Source organism: Colossoma macropomum, unplaced genomic scaffold, assembly GCF_904425465.1.
Source record: "Colossoma macropomum unplaced genomic scaffold, Colossoma_macropomum, whole genome shotgun sequence".
Taxonomy (NCBI): Eukaryota; Metazoa; Chordata; class Actinopteri; order Characiformes; family Serrasalmidae; genus Colossoma; species Colossoma macropomum.
The window spans coordinates 3,822,177-3,845,588 of NW_023494792.1; the positions used below are offsets into that span (position 1 = coordinate 3,822,177).

Consider the following 23,412-nt stretch of genomic DNA (forward strand, 5'->3'; position numbering starts at 1 on the left):
CTCAGATGTATTCAAATCCAGACCCACTGAGTATTACGCATCAAAGGCAAGTGGCATGAAAAAAGCCGCAGCACTCTCTTTATGGTGCTTTGGAGATCACTACAGAAGACGCTGGGTCAGCACTTCTCTTTCAAGTCCTAAGAATAAGTTAATACTATTCTGAGTAGTTCTGCTGTTGTGTACGGGTACATCTGTAAGATTCTCCGAAGTGTCTCATAACCTAAACTCTCCCATAAACAGTATTCCCAGCTCTCCATGTGGTGCTGAACTTTCAAGAGATGTTTGTAGGTAATGTTAAATGGTTGTATGATATAACGCTTCTGCTGAATGGTTATTAATAAATAATTCCTGTTCACTGCATAATGATTACTGTCTATTTCCTATTTTTAAGAGAATTATGAAGAAGAACCACTGAGAGGAACCAAGACTCAAAAGACCCCATCTGATCTGCATGAGATACTGCAGTTAGGATACAATTGGAGGAAACAAATGAGAGACCAGTGACCAATGTGAAGTCTGAAAAAGGTGCACTACTGATTAGGCCAGACGTATAGAGGATGTTAGAAGAGGAATGAATCTGCAAATGAACGTTTGCCAATGAGCTCACTGAAATGCTAGATGGTGTTAAAATCTAAAGCGTAACTGTACACTCTTAAAATACAAATCCCCAAATGGTTCTTGACTTAGATGCAGTTCTAGGAAAATTTTTTTATATTGGCAGAGATGTGAAGTTGCATGGTGAATGATTTATAACTTGATTCAGATTCGCCCTTAAATGACTTGCATCTGGACTCATCCTCGAGACTTATGACTTGTAAAATTTCGGTCTGATAAAGAAACATGAACAAATTAATTAGATTAGGAGGGCCAACCTTAATGTGGTAAATGTTTTGCTGCAGTTTCGTTATGGTTATGCGCGGTCATCAGTTCACTGCAGCCTCAGGTTCTATACGGCTTCAAATTATGTCTTTCATTATAGAAAAACCTTTAGTCTGATGGACAGAAGATACTACCACACGTAGCAAATGCAGTGTTTAACCCTCTGGGTCCCACAAACTGCATCAAATTCAATGTTTCTATATGTGCTACTCTATCTTTGTGATAATACAGTGCAGAAAGATGGATAATTTCCTCTCACAACATTTCCTGTGTCTGTGGAGTTGAATGTAAGGAGATATACAAAAATCGAGAAAATGCCCCCAGACCCCACAGGATTAAACGAAAGAGGCAAAAGGGCTTAAAAAGCGTTGGCTGCATGTAAGTTGGATAGCAAGTGTTTTCAGTTGTTGAAGCTGTCAGGTAATCTAGCGAAAGCTGTAGATCTTGTTGCTTTAAAACATACTAAAACTTCAGATTGATTAGCTACTGGAATAGCTAGTTAGCATAATAGCTGATCTAATAGAAGTTTTAGTAGCATACAGATCCTGTAAATGATTAAAGAACACCTTCAGTGAATGTGGTGTGGTGCAGACTGAAGGTGTTCTTCTCAGAGCCTTTACATCATATGGATGTTCTTCAAAGATTAAAAAGTTCTCATTTATAGAAAATCCATTCAGAGGTTGTTTAGGAACCGGAAGTACACTCTTGAAAAAGATAGTTCTTCAATGGTTCTTTAAAGACAGTGGCTCTTTATAGAAAATGGTTCTTTGCATGGTGAAATGTTTTTTCAGATTGATGCAGATTGTGTTGAAAGTGGCTCTATATAGTACCAAACAGGGGTCTTCTATTCTTACAAGCTTGGCATTGTATCAATCGTACAACCCTTTTTGGTGCTATATAGAACCATTTTCAAAAAGGTTCTATATAGAACCATATCTCAAGGACCATGTAAATTCTGCATAGAACCATTCTCTTTTGAAGAAAACATCTTGTTTAAGAGTGTTGTCTTCTCTGGCATTTTGTAAGAGTGTATTTGAAAACCATCTATTATTTTTTCTTCAGTTTTTTTTTGCTTTAAATGTAATCCCACAAATATCACGAAAACAGCATCTTTTCAAGAGGCAGCTGTAATGAGATTGCTCTTTCTTTTCCTGTAACTAAAGCCGCTTACCGGTGCCTTTTTTGAAATTTCTGAATGCGTAATCCTTTTGCAGGTATTCTGTTGCTCTCCAGTCATGAGGACAATAACGGCCAGTTCTCATTGGCTCAGCCCAAAACAGCATTAGAAATGGTCAAATATCCACGGCTCTCTCCAGATGACTGAACTGAGGCTTCCGTTTCTGACAAGGCCACCAATCACAGCACTCGCAGCCCTGCAGGCGTTTCTGGAGCGGACTGAGCTTCTCTAGTCCAGACCACACACACCACACACACACACACACACACACACACACACGCACACACACACATACACAGTTCTGGGTCTGTGCCTCTCTGTCTCTCTCTACTGCAGGCAGAACACCCTGCCTTGAAAAACCATCGATTTCAATTAGATATAAATAGATCTCCTCCTTTATTCTACTACAAATAAAGGTTCCTAAATGCTTCTTAGCTTCTTGAACACATGCATCTAGGAAAAACAGGACTTTGTCATTTACAAAAGTAGGTCTTTAAAGAACCATCCATTGGTAGTATGCCCCCCAAAGAACCCTTTTTGGTTCCATCTAGCACCTTTATTTTTAAAAGTATAGGTTCTCTGCAGCTCTTGGTCTTGTGCTGCTCCAGCTGGGGAAAGACCCAAAACGTTTCTGAAATGATCAGTGAACTACGCACTCATGAGCTAATCGAAGAAAACCTCCCAGCAGATCATTTCTTAATAACTCCACTTTCTTCTTCTCGCCAGAATTTCATTCTGCACTACATATATTCATTCTGAAACTGCATCGACGTCAGACTATTGAAAATAAATTCACAGTGGATTAAAGAGTCTCTACCCGGCCTTTAAAGTTGGAATTCTCGCCAGCAATAACTAAAGCATGTTATAATTTTATATTACTACATTTGACATATTTGACCATTTACAAGTAATTACTGATTATCTTAATTTTACAGTACTGTGCAAAAGTTTTAGGCACCTAAGAAACATTAGAATTAAAAATCAATTAATCTTGTCAGCAAGCAATTATCTGGTCAGAAAAGCACTAAAATTAGAAAAAAATACGAATCACATTAATACAGTATGTAATGATGATGTGATGTTATGTATCTCAAAGTGTTCACTTAATAATTTCCAGCCATCTCCTTGAAGAAGCCCCATATTATCTGTAGTTATCCATGTGATGCCTGGGGATCTGGAACCAAACTTTCATCTTCAAAGTAGCTCACAAATATCAATATATTTCTTTTTCAAAATAAGAAATTTATTTGCATTTATTGCGATGATATATGGTGTTTTACAGCAAAAGCATACATCTAATGTACTGAGGGGCCTAGAACTTTTGCACAGTACTGTGTATAAATTATAGGTCATTAGAAAAAGTGGAGAAATTCTGCTGAAAGATCACATTCAGATCATATTTTATGATTGTATGATTATCTGCCAGTTAAAACTCTTTTCGTTATTTTCATGTTTTACATAAATTGAAAATGCTAGCCTCCCTTTACATTGTGTGAACATGTCCTAATAAATGGACCAACAGAAATGATCCAAAACTACTCTGAATAAAACCTTGTTACGTTCAAAGTTAAGAATGTTTTTGCTTCTTCTATAATGTTACCATTTCAGAGAGCTGAAGTTTTGTCCAGACAATGGTATCTAATCAAGTCATTACATTTGAACAGCACAGCAAAACAAACGTGATAACTCTCAACTTCTAAAGGCTAATCAGATTATCAAGTGTGCTTCAAAACTTGAGTGCTACCTGCAATTTAACCATGACTTTCTGCTACCAGCCACAACAGCTGCTCAGAGCCGTGTTAAGTCTTGCAGGAACAGACATAATCTCATAACGGGAGTACATGTCTGGGTCAACTTGTTAAACCTTGTAGTGCTGGACTGCAAAATCAGCCGCTAACGGGGGTACACACCCTCAAAAACCCACCCAAATGTTTTCTAGTCTTTACTCTTTTAAATCTGGAGTGTAATCAATGACACAAGCAAAACAAGCAGGCTAGCTTATTTGGTGGTTTTTGGGGGGGTAACTTTCATTTCAACCTTTAGCTAAGTTCAAGCTTCTTTACAGGATAGATTAAAAAATTGTTGTCAGTTGCTAAAGTTGTCAGCTAATTCCTAATTGCCTATTTTCTGTAAAGACCACATTTGCTGCATATCGTACTTCAATGTTGGCATTCAGACCGAAGAATGATCTATTAATGAAAGGCTCTACAGGCTTGTTGTCCATCAGCCAATGTTGATGAGCGCACCGTTGACCACTTTGGATTGGTTTCGAAATTTCACACGCAGTTTGTTCCCAACCTAATAGGTCTACATTCCCACCAACATTAAGCCCAAAATTTTTCATGGTTGACACCAGACACTATCATTATGCGATCATGTCTGGCCCCTCGAGACTAAGCTGTAATAACCACTGATAAAAAGCACTATTAAAGCGTAGAAGGAGTGCACTTGATACTTGGTCTACCATTTTACGATGTTTGATCGTGCTGTGATGGCCCAGAATGCAGGCGCAGAATTCTCCGAATGCCCTCTTGTTCTACACAACCACACCGGGAGAGCAGTTTGACTGTCTGCTGGAGAAAGGGGAAACACATCGATGAGCAGCCAGCGTAATGTTCTCAGCTTACTAAAGCCTGGCTGCTGAGAATGACTTTGATGCTGCTGCCTGATGAGTCCTGGCACTGCGCGCCATGCTTTGCCCTGCCAATACACCGCAGAGCACAAGATCAAACGCACGCATAGGCACAACTACTGTACATAACCCCACATGCAAGCTTGCCGACAAAATCCATTTTGTAGTTAGAGCTGCACAATATGTGTTTTTGTTAAAACTGAATGAAGTAGCATTGCTGAGCCAGGAGAAAAGAAACATGCTAAAATATGATGTGCGTGCGCTGCTGCGAGTCGCCCTGTTAAGCCTGAAATAATCATTTAAAAGTCAGAGGCATCAGGTCAGATTTCGCAGGAGACAAAAAAAAAGGGCTTTGGGACCTGCCCTGAGTGAGCACACGTACTTTGGAGGCTGTCGGGAAAAAGAAAGATTAGGGCTTTGTTGGGGGCAAAAATGAATGGGACTCTATGGGAGGAACGAGGGATGAAAAAATGACACATAGAGGAGTGCGGGTCAGTATGATTGTGGATTAGAGCTTGGGGACCTGCCCTGAGTGAGTACATGCAGTTTGGTGGCCATCGGGTAAAGAAATACGTGGGCTTGTATGGGGGGGGCAAAAATTAATGTGAGACTATGGGAGAAACAAGGGATGAGAAAAAAAGAGAAACAGATGAGTACAGGTCAGAGCAACATTGAATTCATGCTCAGGCGCCTGTCGTGAGATAGTATATGAGAAACAAAGTATTTCAGTCGAGCTGAGGTACAGTAGATGGACGTACAATTTTTCACCCCATTCATTCTTATGGGAAAAATTCATAGTTTAACAATGATTGTACAAAAAACATACATCGGATCAAAAAGCTGTATACAAGCACACCATTCCTGATTAGCCGGACATTCGGGAGTTGGAATGGAGTTGATATCTTGAAAACTGCGGGACAAGTTAGTGGACAATAAGCAAAAATCAGTAATAATTCACTGACATCCTCAGAAGACACATCCTTCACCCAGTTTTGCCTGAGTTCTCTTTGAATACTCTTTCAATGCGCTTGCAATCATCAGATTGACTTGTTCAGGGAAGGGGTCCGAAAGCACAACCCATGTTACACAATGTTCTATTTTAGGTTTTTGTTTTTTTTTTAGGTCAGACAATAATAATGGGCTTAACTTGTTGATAATACACTATCAGAAGATTCCAAAATTCTGTACTGAAAAAGATCAAACTGAAACCTTTCAAACAATTCTCTGTAATGCTTATCACGTCATTTTTATTGGAGAGAGTCATTTCATGTACTTCATGATTGCACATATTATAATATCTCCCACCACAATGCTAATGTTCATTTCTGTTAGGGAAATCCAATGCTATGTTAGTGTTAATCTAGCAGTGGTCTACATTCACTTCCCACACAGAGGCCAACTCTACCTAAACACAGAGATGTGAAACATCTGAAGACTGTAACATATATTTAAGTGGCATATTCTTTACTTTGTGTTGCAGTTTTACAGCAAATGTTTCAGTAAAGTGAAAGATTGACTGAATATTAATCGAGAGGCTGTTAGCCTGTTTGCTCCCTGTTGACATAACAGCTTTGACCTGCAATCAATTCAATGCTTGTATAAACTGGTCTATGCTGGTTTATGGTGGTCTGGTGATGGTTTACCTAGCAAGTAGAGTCATCCAACATACAGAACACAACATATTGCTGCTGACAGACATTTTTTTGTTTTTCAGTTTTTTACATAATTTGAAAATCCCTGTTGGCCTTTACATTAATTGTAAATTTCATGATGAATGGAGCAAAACAAATGGCCCAAAACTACTTGGAAAAAAGTCTGGTTACATTTACTTACATTAAAAGTAAAGTATGTTTTTCCTTCTACTGTAAAGTTACCATTTTGGAGATTCGAGGTTTTGTTCAAACAGCAGCGATATATTGGGTGCGTGGTGACCAGCTATGCTGTATCTAGTGGGGCTGTCAGTGGAGCTGTCTGCTGAGCTGTTCAGTCAAGACCTAGTTAAACAAAACCTTCTACTTCATATACATTTTACTTCATATAGACGCAACTTGGAATAGAGAAGCTGTACTATGATTTCACATATGTGAAATCTGTAATTACAAACATATGGGCATTCATGACATCGTGTTGGTGTGGGTTTCCTCCCTTTCAGTGATGAACACAAAAGGGACTTGAGTACTAATTACTCCTCCTTGTGGAGAATCATCATACTGCTTTACACTGCTGTATAATGGCCTGTGGACAGCCTGTTTATCTCCTTAAATGGCCAGGGCCCACCGGTGTGCTCAAAGTCTTATTCCACACTTCTATAACCTAAAAACAGCTCAGGCTTTTGCATTAAATTCCCTGTAGTTATAATAAGCCTTAGTATGTAATAAGCCTGGGATTTTAAGGGGTTATTTTTCAAATTGCGAACCAATCACAGAGTTAATTCTTTATGACTGTAAGTTTAAATTGAATAATCTATTTTAACAGAGTAGTTGTGACAGCCCTAATGCAGTTTTTCATGATGCTAATTGCTAGTTGCCCTTTCTTGTGAGCTACATTGGTCTTATAGCTTCAGTGCAAAACTATAGAAGCAAATTTCAGACACTGAACATGTCTTGGATGATTTGTGATAAGGAGAAACTTTCGTTTGAAGATAGCTGGATACAAGTACAAATTAGCAGATATTTATAAAATCAACCATAGTGTTTGCATCTAGTTATGGTCTTGAAGAGAGATCAAGGCCCTTGTATCACTTGTATCACACTGCACATGTCTCTAAGATCTGCACTGTTCTCAGCTTTAGTGTTCTTTGTCTTCTTTGTTAATGCACAAATGAGGCCAGTCTGTCCTTGAAAAGGGAGGCAGTGCCGTATACTGATAACTCGTCCTTACCGACACAGAAACCTAATATCCAACAGGCAGCCAGTGCGGTCAGCTTAGGCCGCAGCCCACTTTAACCCCTGTGGGTCACCATCGTCTGCCCTGCAATAATCACGCCGCATAATGTGCATACATTTAGGCGATGAGATTCAAATGGTATCCCCTCTGCCTTCAATACCAATGCTAATCAGGCATCATGATATGAAAAAAGCGCTGACAAGCTGCGTACAAAGAGATTTAAAATGAGGCAGGGTGACAGAAGGGCCCATCTAGGCTGGACTTAATAAGCACTCATTGTCCCGCTCCAAGGGTGAGCAGCGCTGGCCAGGCACTTTGCGCCAGTATTGCGCGGGCAAAGTGACAATTGCATCGTCTGAATGATGATGACAAGTGCGAGCGACTCCTCTGTGCCGAGTGGAGAAGCAGGCCGGCAGGCAGACAGATTGGAGCGTCCGGATCGTCTCCCCGTAGTCGCGACCCCTCACAAAACAGCTGATGGAGCGTAATGGGACAGCCAGACTGAGGAGACATCCTGCAGAGCTCTTGTCATCGCCAAAATGAACTCTGTAGAGAGATGGAGAGTGCGAGACTGTGCTATCGACTGACAAGGCAAAGACAGAGGAGTGCAGGGAAGGAGGACGTTGATTATGTAATGGAGGAACTTGTCGAAAGTCTGCCATTTTGCAAAGTCCCAGCTGAAAAAAGTGCAAAAAATTTGCAAAAGCCTTAAAAAGTACTGTATTTAACGTAATAATGCCTATAGACATTAAACTCTTTTCCTGATTGATATGAATAAAGCACTGATAGACGTGTTAAGAAACAGCTCTGGGATTTGATATGGCATTATTGATATATTACAATGAACACCAAACCCACAGTGAAGCATGGCGGTGGGAGCATCATGACAAGGGGCTGCTTCTCTGTAAATGCTACTGGGGCATTACACATCAATGAAGGAAACATGAATGTATCAATGTAACAAGAGATATTAGATGAGAATTTAATCTTATTGGCCAACAAAGGGGAAAAAAAGATGTTTCAACACAACTTCATACATACAGCCAACATAACTCAAGACTCATTTCTAAAAATAGTGAAGGTAGTTGGTCTAGTCAATCTCCTGACTTGAATTCCATTGAAAATAATAGTCCATGAGAGAGACCCTCGTAACCTCATAACAAGAATGGGCCAAAACGACTTCTTAATGTAAAAACGGTTTAGCAACCAAGTGCTAATGGTATTGATTTGTGGTGTCTGAATACTTTTTCCCCTATGAATTTCATCTTTCTTAAACATATCTATGTCTATTAATTTCCAAAGACATTATGTATGTCAGTTTGAAGTGGACATATGCACTGGAAATATACTAAATAACAAAAACAAAAGTGTCTGAATACCTGTGTCCCCTCACTGCATATGGAAGTGACCTTATATTTAGAAAAGCTTTAAGAAGTATTAAATGTAACTTGAAGATGCCTGCAGACACACTGACTTATTACACTTTTTTCCTGATTAAAATGAACGTAGCCTTGACAGACATGTACAGAAACTGCTCTGGGTTTTGATTTACCATCAGTGATATATTACATCAACACAGATCTTGTGTTATTACAGTTACTGACCAAAAGTAAAGAAACTGAAAGAGAAAATTGTGTTAGTAATACATTTTATTCATGGTGAAATAATATGCAAATTCAGTGCATCACTTTTTCAGTGCTCTTCAGCTTTTTTTGACAAGCTATCTGCATCCAGCACACAGAACAATGTCACATCAGCAGCTGGGCCGCTCGTTAATTAGACAGTCTGATGTGGACGCTTTCAGTGAAATACAGCTAGCATACGAAATCCTTGTATGTCAGGCCGCGAGTTTGTTTGCTAGCATAAACTGCGCTAATTGGACTCCCGAGACTGCAGGTAGAGTCTAATAAATCAGAAATGAACAACGGCTGCATCAAAGACGCTAGCCGGGTTAAAGGTCATATAAAGAACAAAGCATAGCTCAGGGCTAAAAGAGTGACCTTTGCCTGGCCTGGTGCTCTACAACTCTGGTTAGCATGCTTGCCTCGTGAGCTTTTTGTGAGCCCTCCTTCCGTTCAGGCCACACAGTGAGGCAGGGGATTCCCTGGACCCTCATAAGCTGCTCGTATCACCACCAAGCTTCTAAACCTGTTTGTGAGGCTTACGGTGGAAACGAAATGCCATCACAGCAGGCGTACGCTCACATGGCATTTGTCAGAGCGGTAGCAGATTCACACATTTCAGAGGTGTGGATACTATTAACACGCCAAGGGAGGCGGCTACGGGCTTTATCGGCTTCTCTGCAGTGATGTTATCCCTGGAAACCTGCGCTAGCTTGCGCTGCATGCTATTTACTTTGCACCATCCATCTCCGGATGGCTCGGGCCGCGTGGTGAGAGCGAGCCGCGTCAGCCCCATCTCAGCCCCCATTACCATGATAGGATTGATTTCCTCCGGCCCGGCCGCCGCCACCGCCGCCGCCGCCACACAGACTCCATTATGGCTGCAAATCACTGCATTCAGGGGCAAAAATGAAAACTGCAAGTCCACATTAAAGTTCTGAGAGGAAGCAGCTTGTGCAATCACTCTCTCTCTCTCTCTCTCCCTCTCTCTTTCACCCTTTCTCCTCGCCTCCATCTCTCTCAGCCTCCTCAGTCTTGGCACGTGCCATATTTTGACAAGCCCAGTTGCACATTCTTGCTAAAAGTGAAAATGGAATCAGGGCAGTGGCTCTAATGTGCCGTTCTGTAACTACATCCCTCACTGACTGCACTGGCATGGAAACAGTCTGACAGTGTGTGTGCTGTGACATTTTCACCACATGGAAGGGAACAAAGCACAAATGCAGAATCTCTGTGTCTTTTCACACATTCAAGTTGACTTCTTATCGTTTTGAATTTCACTGGCCGCTTTAATAGAAACAACTACCCTGCACCGTCCCTCACTGTCCATTTTATGGAGTACACAGACCTTATAGGTCCACTATATAGGCAGAGTATATATGTTGTTATTTAATAGATGAGATAAGCAATGGCTTGACTTAAAGGATAAATGATGCAAGAAACCAAAAATAAATCAAAAGTTCTTTTTTTTATCAAAAAATATACATACATAGACCATGTGATGAATGACAAGGATGTTTGTGGCTCATATTTTCTCAAATAGACTTTAGACAAATAGATTTTTACCAAATAGTGTTGATTCTATGAAATAAAAGGACTAAACTTTACATTCACATGCATTTTTATCAACCCCATTTTCATCATTTCATTTTGCTTACCCGCTCATAGAGTTGAGTGAAATAGTTAAAACACTAACTTATTCAGAACACATTAATTATACATTCAGAATACATCTTGATAAGGCACACGAAAAAAATTGTATTTATATCCTAAATTTTAGAAAGATTTTCCTTATTTATTACAACATAAGTGACAAACAAAGCTTTTCAAAATTCGAAAAATTATTATAAGATGGACAGAAAATGGGACGTGCGAGACCTGGAAGACCACCGAAACTGTCCCCATCAGATAAACAGTACTTTCATCTTCGAGAGAGAGGAGAAAATCAAGCTCCACTCTTGCTTCAGATCTGAGAAAATCCACAGGTGTTTCTGTCCATCCTTCCACTGTGAGAAGACAACTCAACACTATGAGTCTGAAAGGATGTGTAGCTGTTAAGAAAGAAGCCCTTACTGAGAAAAAGAAGAAAGAAGTACAGTTTCTGGAGTTTCTTAAACAATGGACTGACCACCCCAGAGTCCAGACCTTACTTAGACTGTGAGAAGCAGAAAATGCAGCCAGTTTCTAAGACTGAACTTTAATGATGTGGAAAAATATCCCTAATGATTTCTGAAAGCTGTAATAAAGGTAAGGGTTGGACGCATTAAATACTTAAAAATATTGAGTTGCTTCTGTGCAAAATTCTGTTTTTTCCGTTTTTTCCTTTGCTTAGTGGTCGTCTTGACTGGAAATTAAATGAATGAAGTCTTTGACTTTTGCACAGCACTGTGTGATAAACAGAACTGGCTATGGAAATTATTAATCGTCCCACTGATTCACTGGCTTACAAAGCTCGATACAATCATTTAATCTATGCTTCTGCTTTATGACCCAAACTTTGTCATTGATTATCATTTTAAAACCTTTTGTGCATGAAAGCGAATCATCTGATAGCGTTTTAATTAGAGAGCATTCAAGCAGGTCCGCAAGGTAATTAGCTATAGGGCTCCGGTCCTTAATGAGTAAAGAAATCAGGTTAAGCTCATTTATCAGCGTGAGGAGCTACACCAACTGATATAAATCTAAATAGCACACATCCCTCCTAGACATAACTGTCTTTAAACAACCAGTCATTTCTGGCCTAAATTCACTTCTGCCTGTAAGAGAAATACAAACAGGAGCCAAGTTTGAGCTGTTTAATCAGGTGAAGTGGACTGAGAATATATTCTCATTTACACATATGCTACGGAGGAGAGGAGGGAGAAGCAGGCTATAATCTAGCTGCCAACATGAATTACTTTAGTCTTCCAGCTCATGGACAGTGGTCAGATAAAGACATGAGGACAGTAAAACCTGCAGCTGAAGAACATTCCTCAGTGCCCTGACTGGGATTTGAACCAGAAAGCCTACGGCTCCTGGTGTGGTGCCCAAAAAAAAACCACTACATTAGTTTGTTCTTAAACATGTAGGTTGCTAGATGTTTTTTTTGGTCTTTCAGTTCTAGGAGGGACCTTCAGTTGGTGTAAAACCTTTGCAAAACACTTGCATATATTATTAACCAAAATGCTTCAAATTTCTTTCGGTAAGCAAAGAGCACCTTTAATTTTAAAGGACAATTCCACCAATTTTATGAAATGTCTGCATAATTCAGTGGCTGGGATGGAAACTAAATAATTTAGAACAGCTTATTGTGACATGGTTCACTCGGATTTCTTTGCAGTGGTGGCGATAGAAACCAGAGGTCACAAACATAATGGCCATTTTATTCACTATCCACAGTGACCAGTGAACCTACATGTGTCTTCTGAATCTTTATTAAGATTTCTTTGGGAACTGTTTTGCTGTACAGCGCCTTTTATGTATCACCATTAACCCCTTTTTAAAAGATACACTTAGGCCAAAGGTTTATCTCAAAATGATTATAAAACGATGTCTCAGACATCAGGCAGCACATTCATAACCATTTTATTTAAGAACTTTCTGTAAGGGACGTCTGGTTCCTATCACCACCATTGTGAACAATTCTGACTCAGTGTGTTTCGGCGATATGAGCTGAGCTGAACTTATTAGGAACTAGCCAGTTCGTCCCTAGTTAAGGTGAAGACTAAACATGGAGAAGCAGTGTTTAGCTACTATGCTGCTCTTAAATGGAACGAGTTCACAGAGAGCATCAGAAAAAGCCCCGACACTGGACACTTTTAAATCCAGGCTTAAAAACGTTCCTATTTGAACAGCTTTCAGCACACTTTAAAACGCTGTTAGTATTTCTAGCCCTTTTCCTCTTTAACAGACTTTTTATCCTCATTTATCTTTTAATTAGTCATTTTAAATTTTTAATCAGATTTTTTAACTGTCCTAATTTAACTTCTTATTTGATTTTTAATTTAATGATTTTCTCTTTTAAATCAATTATTTTAATCACGTTTTTAATATCTACTCTCCTAAACGATTCTATTCTTTTTACATTACTCTGTATTTTCTCATTTGTAAAGCACTTTGTGCATGAAAGGTGCTATATAAATAAACTTGCGTTGCCTTTGCACAGTGAAATCATTCTTCTTCTTTTTGGTGCTATATAGAACCATTTTCAAAACTGTTTTATATAGAACCATCTACAGCACATTCTCCATCAGTCTGAAGGACCAGTTCATGATGCAAAGAACCCTTTAATCATAATAGGTTCTTTAAGTGTTCATGGTTCTATACAGAACCCTTTTCTTTACTAAAGAACCCTTGAAGAGCCATCATTTTTTAAGTGTGTAGATTTTCTCAGATTTAACCCCTCCACGTATTTACTTCCGTGACATTTAAAGTGTATCTGAATTAATGGGCTTTTTTCTTTACATAAATGAAGCATGATTTGTGGGTGAGAGGTGTATTAATGAACCTTGTGTCTCGTAGGAAACGTGTTCCTCTTCTCATAAAAATAACAGCCTGTGATTAAATCTTCAAGCGCAAATCGTCTCTGTTAATTAATTCTGCAACAGGACCTTGACTCAGCAGTTGGTCAAACGCGAATAAATAAAAGACGAAATGTCAAGAACGACCCGCGGCAAATACCCAGACCAGAGGAAAGAGAAACAGAGAGAGAGAGAGAGAGAGAGAGAGACAGAGAGAGAGACATTGAGAGAGAGAGAGACTTGGCGAGTGATGTGGAGAAGAATGCACCCGCGTAAGACTGAGTCTTCATGTCACCACAAATGGTGCATTATCAATCAGCGCGGCAGAACACTGATAAACGTCAGCGCTGCTTGGACGAGAGAGCTTAAGAGGATCCACTGAGGCCCCTTCAAAAGAAGCTGCTTCATTTCAGCAGCCTGGTGCCAACAAACTCGACTGAGAATAAACAAGAGCAAGAGCTCACTTCAGCATGCTGTAAGCCAGACGTACATACTGTATGAGGATCACATCCAGTCAGTCTACAAACACGCACAGATGCACTAATCTTATGCTTAAAATGTTAGAATCACTCATTATTGATCATGTTCAAAATCATATTCAAAACAGCATGTTAAAATTGCCAAAATATTCATTTTTCAGAGTAAGAAAAAAAGCAGAAAACATATTTAATAGACAAGTGCATAGCATCTTTAACAACTAAATATAATATTGATTTGTCAGTGTTTAGTGTGTCCACTCTTCACCTTTATTACAGTTTCCATTAATGAGACTTACTTTCAGTTTTTTAAAGAAATCTGTAGGGATGTTTTTCACACCTCCAAAGCTCAGTCTTAGAAGTTGTTTACATTTTCTGCTTCTCACAATCCAGATGGTCCCAAACACATTCAGTGATGTTGAGGTCTGGACTCTGGGGTGGTCAGCCCATTGTTCTGAGAACACCAGCAGCTTCTTTGTTTGATCTGCAGATTTTCTTCTTTTTAGTCTATTTTCTTTTTCTCAGTAAGAGCTCTTAACAGCTACACATCCTTTCAGACAGTTTTGAGTTGTCTTCTCACAGTGGAAGCATGGACAGAAACACCTGTGGGTTTTTTTCGGATCTGAAGCAGCTTGATTTTCTCCTCTCTCTCAAAGATGAAAGCTTTAAATGCTGTTAATCTGATGGTAACAGTTTCAGTGTCTACCAACTCTTGCATGGTTGTTATGATGCCCAATTTCTTTTATATATTTTATAACTTTTTTAATTCTAGTTTTAGAAAGTCTAATCTCCTCAGGAATACCCTGAGAAGAGTTTTGAATTTGTATTTAATGACTATTTTGATTGAAATAAATAACGGTTGACTTTTGCACTGGACTGTATTTTCTTCTAGAGCCTGGATTTTTATAAGGGTAATATTGTCTCAAATCTCTGCATTTTACACTCAATCAAAACAGAAATGGTAAATTACCCTGCAGTAACATACTTCATGGAATGATGCTTAGGTTAGCAGTTAGCTTACGCTAGCAAGCTACAGTTAGCTATAATCCTAAACTGCATAATGCGACAAGCCTAATGAAAACAATGTTAGACAAAAATGCAGCTTCTGAAGTAAAAAACACATCTAATGCTACGTTTAACTGGTGTCGGAAACTGGGAAATACCCATTTTCCCAATTGTACATTGCACTAGAACCACTGAAAAAGTTGTATTTTTCCACCAATGAAAACTAAATTTGGCAGTGAATGTAAAATATAGAGTGTATAAAGTGTGTTTTGTAAAACAAAGAAAAAGCAGCATGCATAATCTCTGTGACCTGTGATTTCTTTTTCTACACTATGGGCATATCTTTCAACAAGCACCCAAAGGGACTGAACTCATATTTAGAGTTGAGTTAGACTTAGAGCACAGTATTCTGTAAATAACAAAAAGGTTACAGTTACAGAAAAAGACAGTAATCAGATTATAGAAACATTATAAAAATAGAGTGATTACTAGCAGGATTACATTAAAACCACATACATGCAAACTCATCGCCTTCCACTGAGATTCTACAGCAACAAACTGATCTGGAAGTACACTCTCTCTTAGTTCTGTCATTTGATTAGCTAACAAATGTTAGCCAACATGTTGAAGTGAGCTAATATTAACATTATTTAACAGTTTATACAGTTCTAGGTAACCTGTGTGGAACAGAAAGGTACCGAAATGTGAAAAGAGACCAAAACCTCATAAGCAGTAAAGTTGGTTTCATTTTCGCAGAGATGATTTCTTTCTTCACTAGTTTTCAAACAATAAGTGCAAAATTGTAATGCATGTAAACTGTCATTACTGGCTTTCTAAGTTTTAAAAAGCTCTTAGGACACTGTGTTCTCTGTGGGCTTCTATAACCACTGTAGGTCAACCAATTATGGAAATCATTAGTCCAAGCATGACACGGCAATTATGAAGCCTTATAAGCCAGTGCAGACCTTTAAGCAGATAAAACACAAAAGATGATTGGTCATAGTTTTTATAATGATCTCTATTTCTAATTATTCTTGATGAGGGCCCTCAGATTGAGCTTTTGACTTTGGTACAATGCGCAGACAGTTAAATCACCTATTATCTATCATTTTGCTTCATAAAACAATGCAGTTATTCTGCTTGCCTTGTGTTAAGTTCATTTAATCTTGTTGAAATGATTTTCCTCTTGTTTTTATTTATTTATATGACTTTAAAAAGGCAAGTAACCCAAAAGTAATCAGATCACATTGCTTTAATATAGCAGTCCTGTGGATTATGTTATTTTTTTGTGTTGTTGTTTTTTTCCTTAATTTTCACCCCAATTTTTTATCATGTACATTTCTACTCGCTAGCTAGGTCTCCAAAATCACATGATGCTACCAGCACTAAAAGAGTGAAGGCTAGCACATGCGTCCTTTGAGTCATATGAAACACTGATGCATCTGTGGATCCACTTACCCCCAGCACTGGGCTGAGTCTGTTCCTCACTCAAAGCATTCTGCAATCACTCTTCGCCAGCTTCACACCAGGTTTTCTGATTTTTGCTCTTTGCTCACGTCAGAAAAACCCCACTCTATGTCTGCTCCACATGGTTTAGTCTCATGATGTTTATTTTATGCCTTGGACATTTTGACAAGATACATTACATTTTATTTCTTGAATTATATATTTTATGGCTGTAATTAAATGAAAAACTAGTTAAACATTCTGAATTATGCAGGCTTTTTTGGAAGGAATAGGATTTAAACAATGACCCAATCCCAGGCTAGAAAAGTGCAGAGGGCAAACAAATGCACATGCTTTTAACATCTTCTTTATCATTCTTGAAGCAAAAGAGACGACATTAGACTGTGTGCAACACCTGCAATTGGTGCCATCATGTGCAAACTGTAGCAGTCACACTGCCGCATCACTTACGTCACATAGAGGTAGCCAGTGTGGACTAAAAGGACTGTCTGGCTCACAAGATGGAGCAGCGAGAGAAAACACTACTGCTCCAACTTTCTGAAAAGCCACTCCAAGCATCACTCTGCTCTCACTTCTCAGCCCTCACATATTCTGCATCCTACTCACCCAGAGAGGGTTCAGTCAATTATGCTCTTTTGGACTTCCAGCCATTGATGAATGTTGCATTGTGATGTACTTCAGTTATGATTGTTTTGGTAGTGTCAAAATGCAATGTTCAGTCATTTATGTTAATGACATAAATATAGTTAAGGTATAAGGTCACTCAAAGCAAAAAGATTTTAGTCTAAAGTTCAAATCAGTTAAAACTCTGACTCTGACTTTGAACCAGTTCAGTGAAATGTTCCATGCACAACCTTCTGATTAGCATGCGAATGCAGAATTACTCCCATTCAAAATTTCAGCAACCTTTTTGGCTCCTCCCTCTCTGCTATGTAAAGTTCACACTTCCTTTTTCAGCAGTTCTAGTGCATCATCTAGGCATTAGCAGTACTCTACATCACTGATTTTCCAGTGTGAACGCACAGTTTGCAGTAAAAGTGGCTCCTGCACTGCGGGAGATGCACGGTCCAAATGATATTTCAGCAGAGCCATGTGAACTCACACAAGACAGAAACCCACAGCTTGGGAAAATGGCTCATATTCTAAAGGCTGATGCTCTTTGTGTTGCGTATTCTATGCATGCCTTTGAGTGCTGGCCTGCTGTGCAGACCGTGTCTGGTAGGAAATACAAAATAAAATAACCCTTGGTGATATTATGTATTCTCTGTACTGTTGGCTTATTGCTTTGTCACTAAGTCAGTGAGTTAGACTTTGATGCAATGCATGCAACTCCGTGACAGACCTCATAAACAAGCTGCATTTCAGCTTTGTGTGGTAGCAGCACCACTGATCCAAGCAGTTAATTGTTGGAAAATCCGCTTCGGATGGCCTGGCCTACTTTCCTTAGAGTGCGGGGTGAAAAAGCGGCTCTCTCTAAGAGAGGTGAATAGACATATGCTATTCTAATGAGACGCAGTCCGACATTCTTGGCCTGTCGTAACTTCACTCAGTCGGGTCCGAACCCTCTCTTACTGCAGTAATTACTCTGGTGACACAGTGCAAATCATTAACCAACCATATGTCCCCTCGCTTGAAAGCGCCGCCTGTCCTCAGCGAACGCTCGGTCCTGCCAGCCACCTTTTCTTTAGGATTACCGAAGGGACTCATTCAGAATTACCAACAAAGCGCTTTTTAATTGGCCATATGCTGCGACGTCTCTCAGCTAAAACAGCGACAAGCCAGATTAGCCACTAATGAAGGCAGGTGATGGTGCGCCAACAGCATGTGGCCATGAACCTGCATGACGAATGCCACTAATGCTCCATTTTGGAGGGGAAAAAAACATCAACTGGACCAAAAAGAGAGACATATGCACCAAAATGAGCGCCTGAAATATATTAATCTCACATTCTCTCTGAAAGCTGTAATTAGAGGGATTGCTCAGAATCTGCATCCTCTCACTGAGCTTTATCCTACATTCTCCTCCATTTCTGTAGCATCCAGATTTCAGACATCTTCAGCACATCTTTATTAAGAAGCCAACCAAGTGTCAGATCACTACAGCCTTAAAAATAAAGGCTAGGCGTTTGGTGGTAGGAAAAACCTTGAATAGGTGTAGAAACTTTACTTTATGTGGCGATTCTTTAAAATTTAAAAAGGTTCTTCACACTCATTAATCTTTTTAAACACTATAAAAAATTCAGAGTGAGCTTGAAATTTTAAGACATTCCTTAGATGCTGAAATTGCTTGATAGACTTTTAAACACCCCCAACACCCCAGTGCTGGGGGCACTGTGTGATTTGGAGAGTCAAAGCCTGCGGCTGGAAACTGGCAATGGCTACATTTGAGGGAGGAACTGAGTCCAACATAGATTTTAAGAAATTTCAGCTAATATGGAGGCAACCCCGTTTTTTTGTTTGTTTGTTTGCTTGCTTCTTTGAGTGAAATCAACTTTAACTGGATTTTGCAGCTCTAACTCAGACACAGTACTAAAAATACAAGTCAGGAGAAGGTCTAAGTTGAAAAAATAAAAAAACGTTAGGCAGACAATTGACTGAAAATTTGCTGACATGACTTTTCATTTTTTACACTGAAGAACGTTTCATAAAAAGGTTCCTTAATTCAATTCAACTTTTATTTAAACTCAGAAATAGAGGTAAGAGAACCAAAAGTGGTTCTTCTATTGCATTTCACCAAAGCAATGGAACACCTGATCAGTCATTTGAAGACTCAGATTGATTAAACAAGTGGAATCAGACCAAGTTTGTCTGAAATTAAAAGGATAAGATTGGACATCCCTGTTCTTCTGCATTGCTTTGGTTGCATTGCATTATGTTTAAGAGTGCAGATTCCTCTTAACTTCGTGAGAGTGGGGCAGTAAGTGGTGCCAGTGTGCATGAACAAGCTCTTCAGGGCTCCGCAGCCCCTGCAGCTATGAGTGTTCTTATGTCAGTGACATTTTTGGGGGGAAAAACTCACTGGAAATATAAGGTAGGCCAAACTCTTAATTAGGCCGTGCTGATTAGTGCAGTGTGCCCTCCAGCGGTCTCTGATGGTAGTGCATCATGAACTGAAAGCACTAATCAGCAGTGTTTCTGTCTGCTTTCCTTTCTCTAGCAGTGTTTCAGTTCTGCACCTGCCCTGTGCTGCTCTCCTGCCCCAACACTCCTGATTCAGCTCAGGATTTGAAGGATCATTAGCTGACGAGGGGAAAATACAAAACTGTTTGCTTGTCAAAACTGCTAGTGGGCTGGATGTGGACAGTGCTGATGGAAAAAAGAAATACCCCCCAAAAAACCTGGGAAATCACTAAACCTTCAAAACCCTCAAACCTCAACCAACCCCACCCTCACCCCCCAAAAATAACTCAAAAACCTCCCTCCAAACACCAAAACCCAGTGTTGATGTGAAGCAATGGCAGAAATATTAATAAACGCGTCCCTAAATAGTTTAAAAAACAGAAAATAACCCCCCAAAATATCCCTAGAAACTACAAACTACTAAAATCTACCCCCTCAAAAAACCTCACCCCTCCACAAATTCCTAAAAAGCTGTTGTATGTGCTCAGTTCAATTATGCCACACATTTCCATTCAACCAAACAGATCAGAGTCAGGAGTGGAATTCATTCCACTCACTTAAATGTACTTTAAAAACTGCTGTCTGCTCTGTGTAACCCAGTTACTTCAAGACATCACTGTTCATTTATCTAATGTCGACACAGGGCCAGATTAAGATCCTGTGGTGGCCCTGGCCTTTCCAGCTGTAGTGCCCTCTCCCCACGAGCCCACTCTTAATAACATTAATAACTGTTTGCTGAAAAGCTCTTGGTTTTGCTGACGACTTGCTCTCTCTCTTCTTTACAAGACATATAAACTGAACCAGAGTTAACTCCTCAGCCGAGACCTTGTCGGTATCAGCCAGGGATGCCAACAAAATGGTGAGCAGATCTTTATAAGACACCAAACTGATTCTAGGTTTTATCCACACAGACTCCACTCCCCACCAAATCTACACAGTAATGATGCTGTTTGGATATTTATGGCTGGATTATCAGGCTGACTGTGATGTGTGAATAGATTTAATGTAAACCAAAAGACTGAAATCATTAAAAGCTGTGCACTGTTGAGCAACTTTTTGGTCACCCAGGTCACCTAAGCTGGTAGGTCCAGCTATGCATCGACATATTTTCAGTTTTTAGGTCCAACAATCCTGTTACTTCGCTTTTGGAGCGCAGTACTGATGCAAAACAAGCAACCCTTCAAAACCCACCCTGCTGAAAAAGGACCACTGGGAACAATTCATATTAAAACCTAATGTGTTTTGCGTTCAAATGTGGATGGTTTCCACTAGTTTCCTGTAGAAAACCTTCAAGGAAATCATCAAGTGCGTATAGAATCAGCCTTTGGTCGCCTGTTAAACCGTTAGGATCCTTTACACCGTGATACGAGTCCATTAAAACAGCCGAAACTCATTATAAAACCATCAGAAACGAACAGAAACACTGAATAGTTTCTATGGGTTTTTTCAGCGGGGCAGCGATAACTCAACTAAACTACAAAAACGACCCTCAAACGTTCTAATTACTCCCCACCCAGTCAGCAAGACCCCAACCCCGAGACCCCCCGACTCTGTCCCGGAGACTTACGGTAGAAGACGTACTCTGTGTTGCTGCTCCACGCGCCCCTCTCCGCGTCCGCGTGCCTGCTGGCCACCGCCGTGCTGCACGCGACGATGCGGAACCCGCTCTCGGCGAGCATGTCGAAGGCGCGCTCCGCGTGCCGGAAGCGCAGGTGGCAGCGCGAGGTGTAGCGCTCGCGCGCCCGGTCCGCGTCGCGGCTCTCGCTGAGCGCGTCACCGAACACCTGGCGCGCGAGCCCGACCCTGCCGCACACCGAGATGCGCGGCGGCGGCGCGTCCCCTCCGCGCGCGCCCTTGCACGCCACCGTCAGGAAGCCGCACGTGCCCTCGCGCGCCGTCCTTTCGCTGGACGGAGACGCGTCGTCCGGTACGCCGCCGCCGCCGCCTTCGCCCGCCTCGTCCTCCGCCGCCGCGACGATCCCCGCCAGCTCGTGCAGGCGGAAGAACTCAGCCTCGCGGCGGAGCCTCGCGCGCTCCGGGAAGCGCTCGGGCAGCACCACGCGCCGGTCGCGCAGGTAGTCCAGCACGTAGCGGAACAAGAAGCCGTCCCGGTCGATGAAGCAGCGGCCGCGCGCGTCCCGCGCCACCTCGCCTGTCGCGTGGGAGAACATCTGGCCCAGCAGAGAGTCCGGAAAGGCCGTGAGGGTCGCGCGCCGCGTGTAGTACACCTGGCCGCCCACGTTCAGCTCGATGACCTCCTGAGTGCCGTGAGCGGAGCCGCCGCCGTCTTTAGGAGACTGATAGAGCCGGCAGGTCTCGGTCAGAGCCATGGTGACAAAGTTCGGACAAGTTCAGAGCCTATGGGAGCTGGATCTTCATCACTGGTCTTCCTCAGCTTCACCACTGACCTGCTTCCTCAGCACTGACCTTCATCATCTTCATGAGCAATCTTCATCACCTTCACCACCTGATCTTCTGATCTTCATCAGCTTCAACACTGAGCTTTGTCCGATTCACCTCTTTCACCACTGATCATCTTCATCACCTTTAGGACTGATCTTCCTCATCCTCAGCTCCACTGATCTGCAACACCTTTACAGCTGTTCTTCATCACGTTTACCACTGACCATCACCTTTAACGCTGACCATCCGTCACCTGATCTTCTGATCTTCACCACTATTCACAACTAATCTTCATCACATTCACCACTGATCATCTTCATCTCCCTTAGGACGGGTCTTCTGATCTTCATCAGCCTTACGACTGATTATCACATTTGGCACTGACCTTCATCATCACATTTAGCTCTGAGCATGTGCATCACATTTAGGGCAGATCTTCATCATCTTCATAGCATCACCTTTGATTGCCACCATTCTCACAATTGATCTTCATCACCTTTAAGACCGTTCCTTATCATCTTCACTCCTGATCTTCTTCATCACCTTTGCTGCTTATCTTTTTTTACCTTCATCACTGCTGCCGCTGATCTGCATCACTTCCACCACCTGATCCTCCTGGTCTTCAGGCTGATTGGCATTCGCATGAGTTTTTAAAGTCCTTCAGACATCATAGATAGTCCTCCCAACATCAGACCCCTGCAGTCAGATTGTTGCGTCCTTCTGTAGCACTTTTTCAGAAGATCTACATTCTGAGAAAGAGAGAATCAGAAACGCTCACCTCTCCGAGGAAGATCATTTCCATTCAACTGTTCTGTTTACCCAAAACAATTCTCCAAAGGATGCTCCCACTGATTGTGCACCGGCCAACTTCTCTCCAGATGGTTCCTTTCAGCTTGTGGGCAGTTTGGAACGTGGTTTTATCCAGGAGTGTCACATCCATAAAGGTTCTGTGCACAGCTCACCTCAGCGATGTCTAATCCGGCACATCTGTGCGATCCTGCCGCTCGTGTGGACTGAGGGTGGAGCGGAGAGTCTTAAAGCGTGCGGCGCGCACTGAGAGGGGTGGAATGATGCTGCTCCAGTGTGTGTGTGTGTGTGTGTGTGTGGAGGAGGGGGCGCATTCTTAGGCAGTTGAGCCTTACATCATCTTAAAGGAAAATGACAGTGTTGGGAAACAGCACACATGCTTGCATTAGATTACAATGAATCACTCAGTGATGGAGGCCGTGGCTCAGTTTGAGCGGAA

General features: G+C 41.1%; 1 protein-coding gene across 1 annotated transcript in view; it reads right to left on the reverse strand.

Annotated features, from left to right (window-relative positions):
- The window catches only part of LOC118811276 (BTB/POZ domain-containing protein KCTD16-like), a 30,825-nt gene extending 7,651 nt beyond the window's left edge, over nucleotides 1-23,174 (reverse strand). Inside the window, exon 1 of the mRNA XM_036575433.1 lies at nucleotides 21,331-23,174. Coding sequence (XP_036431326.1) covers nucleotides 21,331-22,093 — 763 coding nt within the window. The 5' untranslated portion in view covers nucleotides 22,094-23,174. The remainder of the gene's footprint in view (nucleotides 1-21,330) is intronic.
- Between the last annotated feature and the right edge of the window lie 238 nt (nucleotides 23,175-23,412).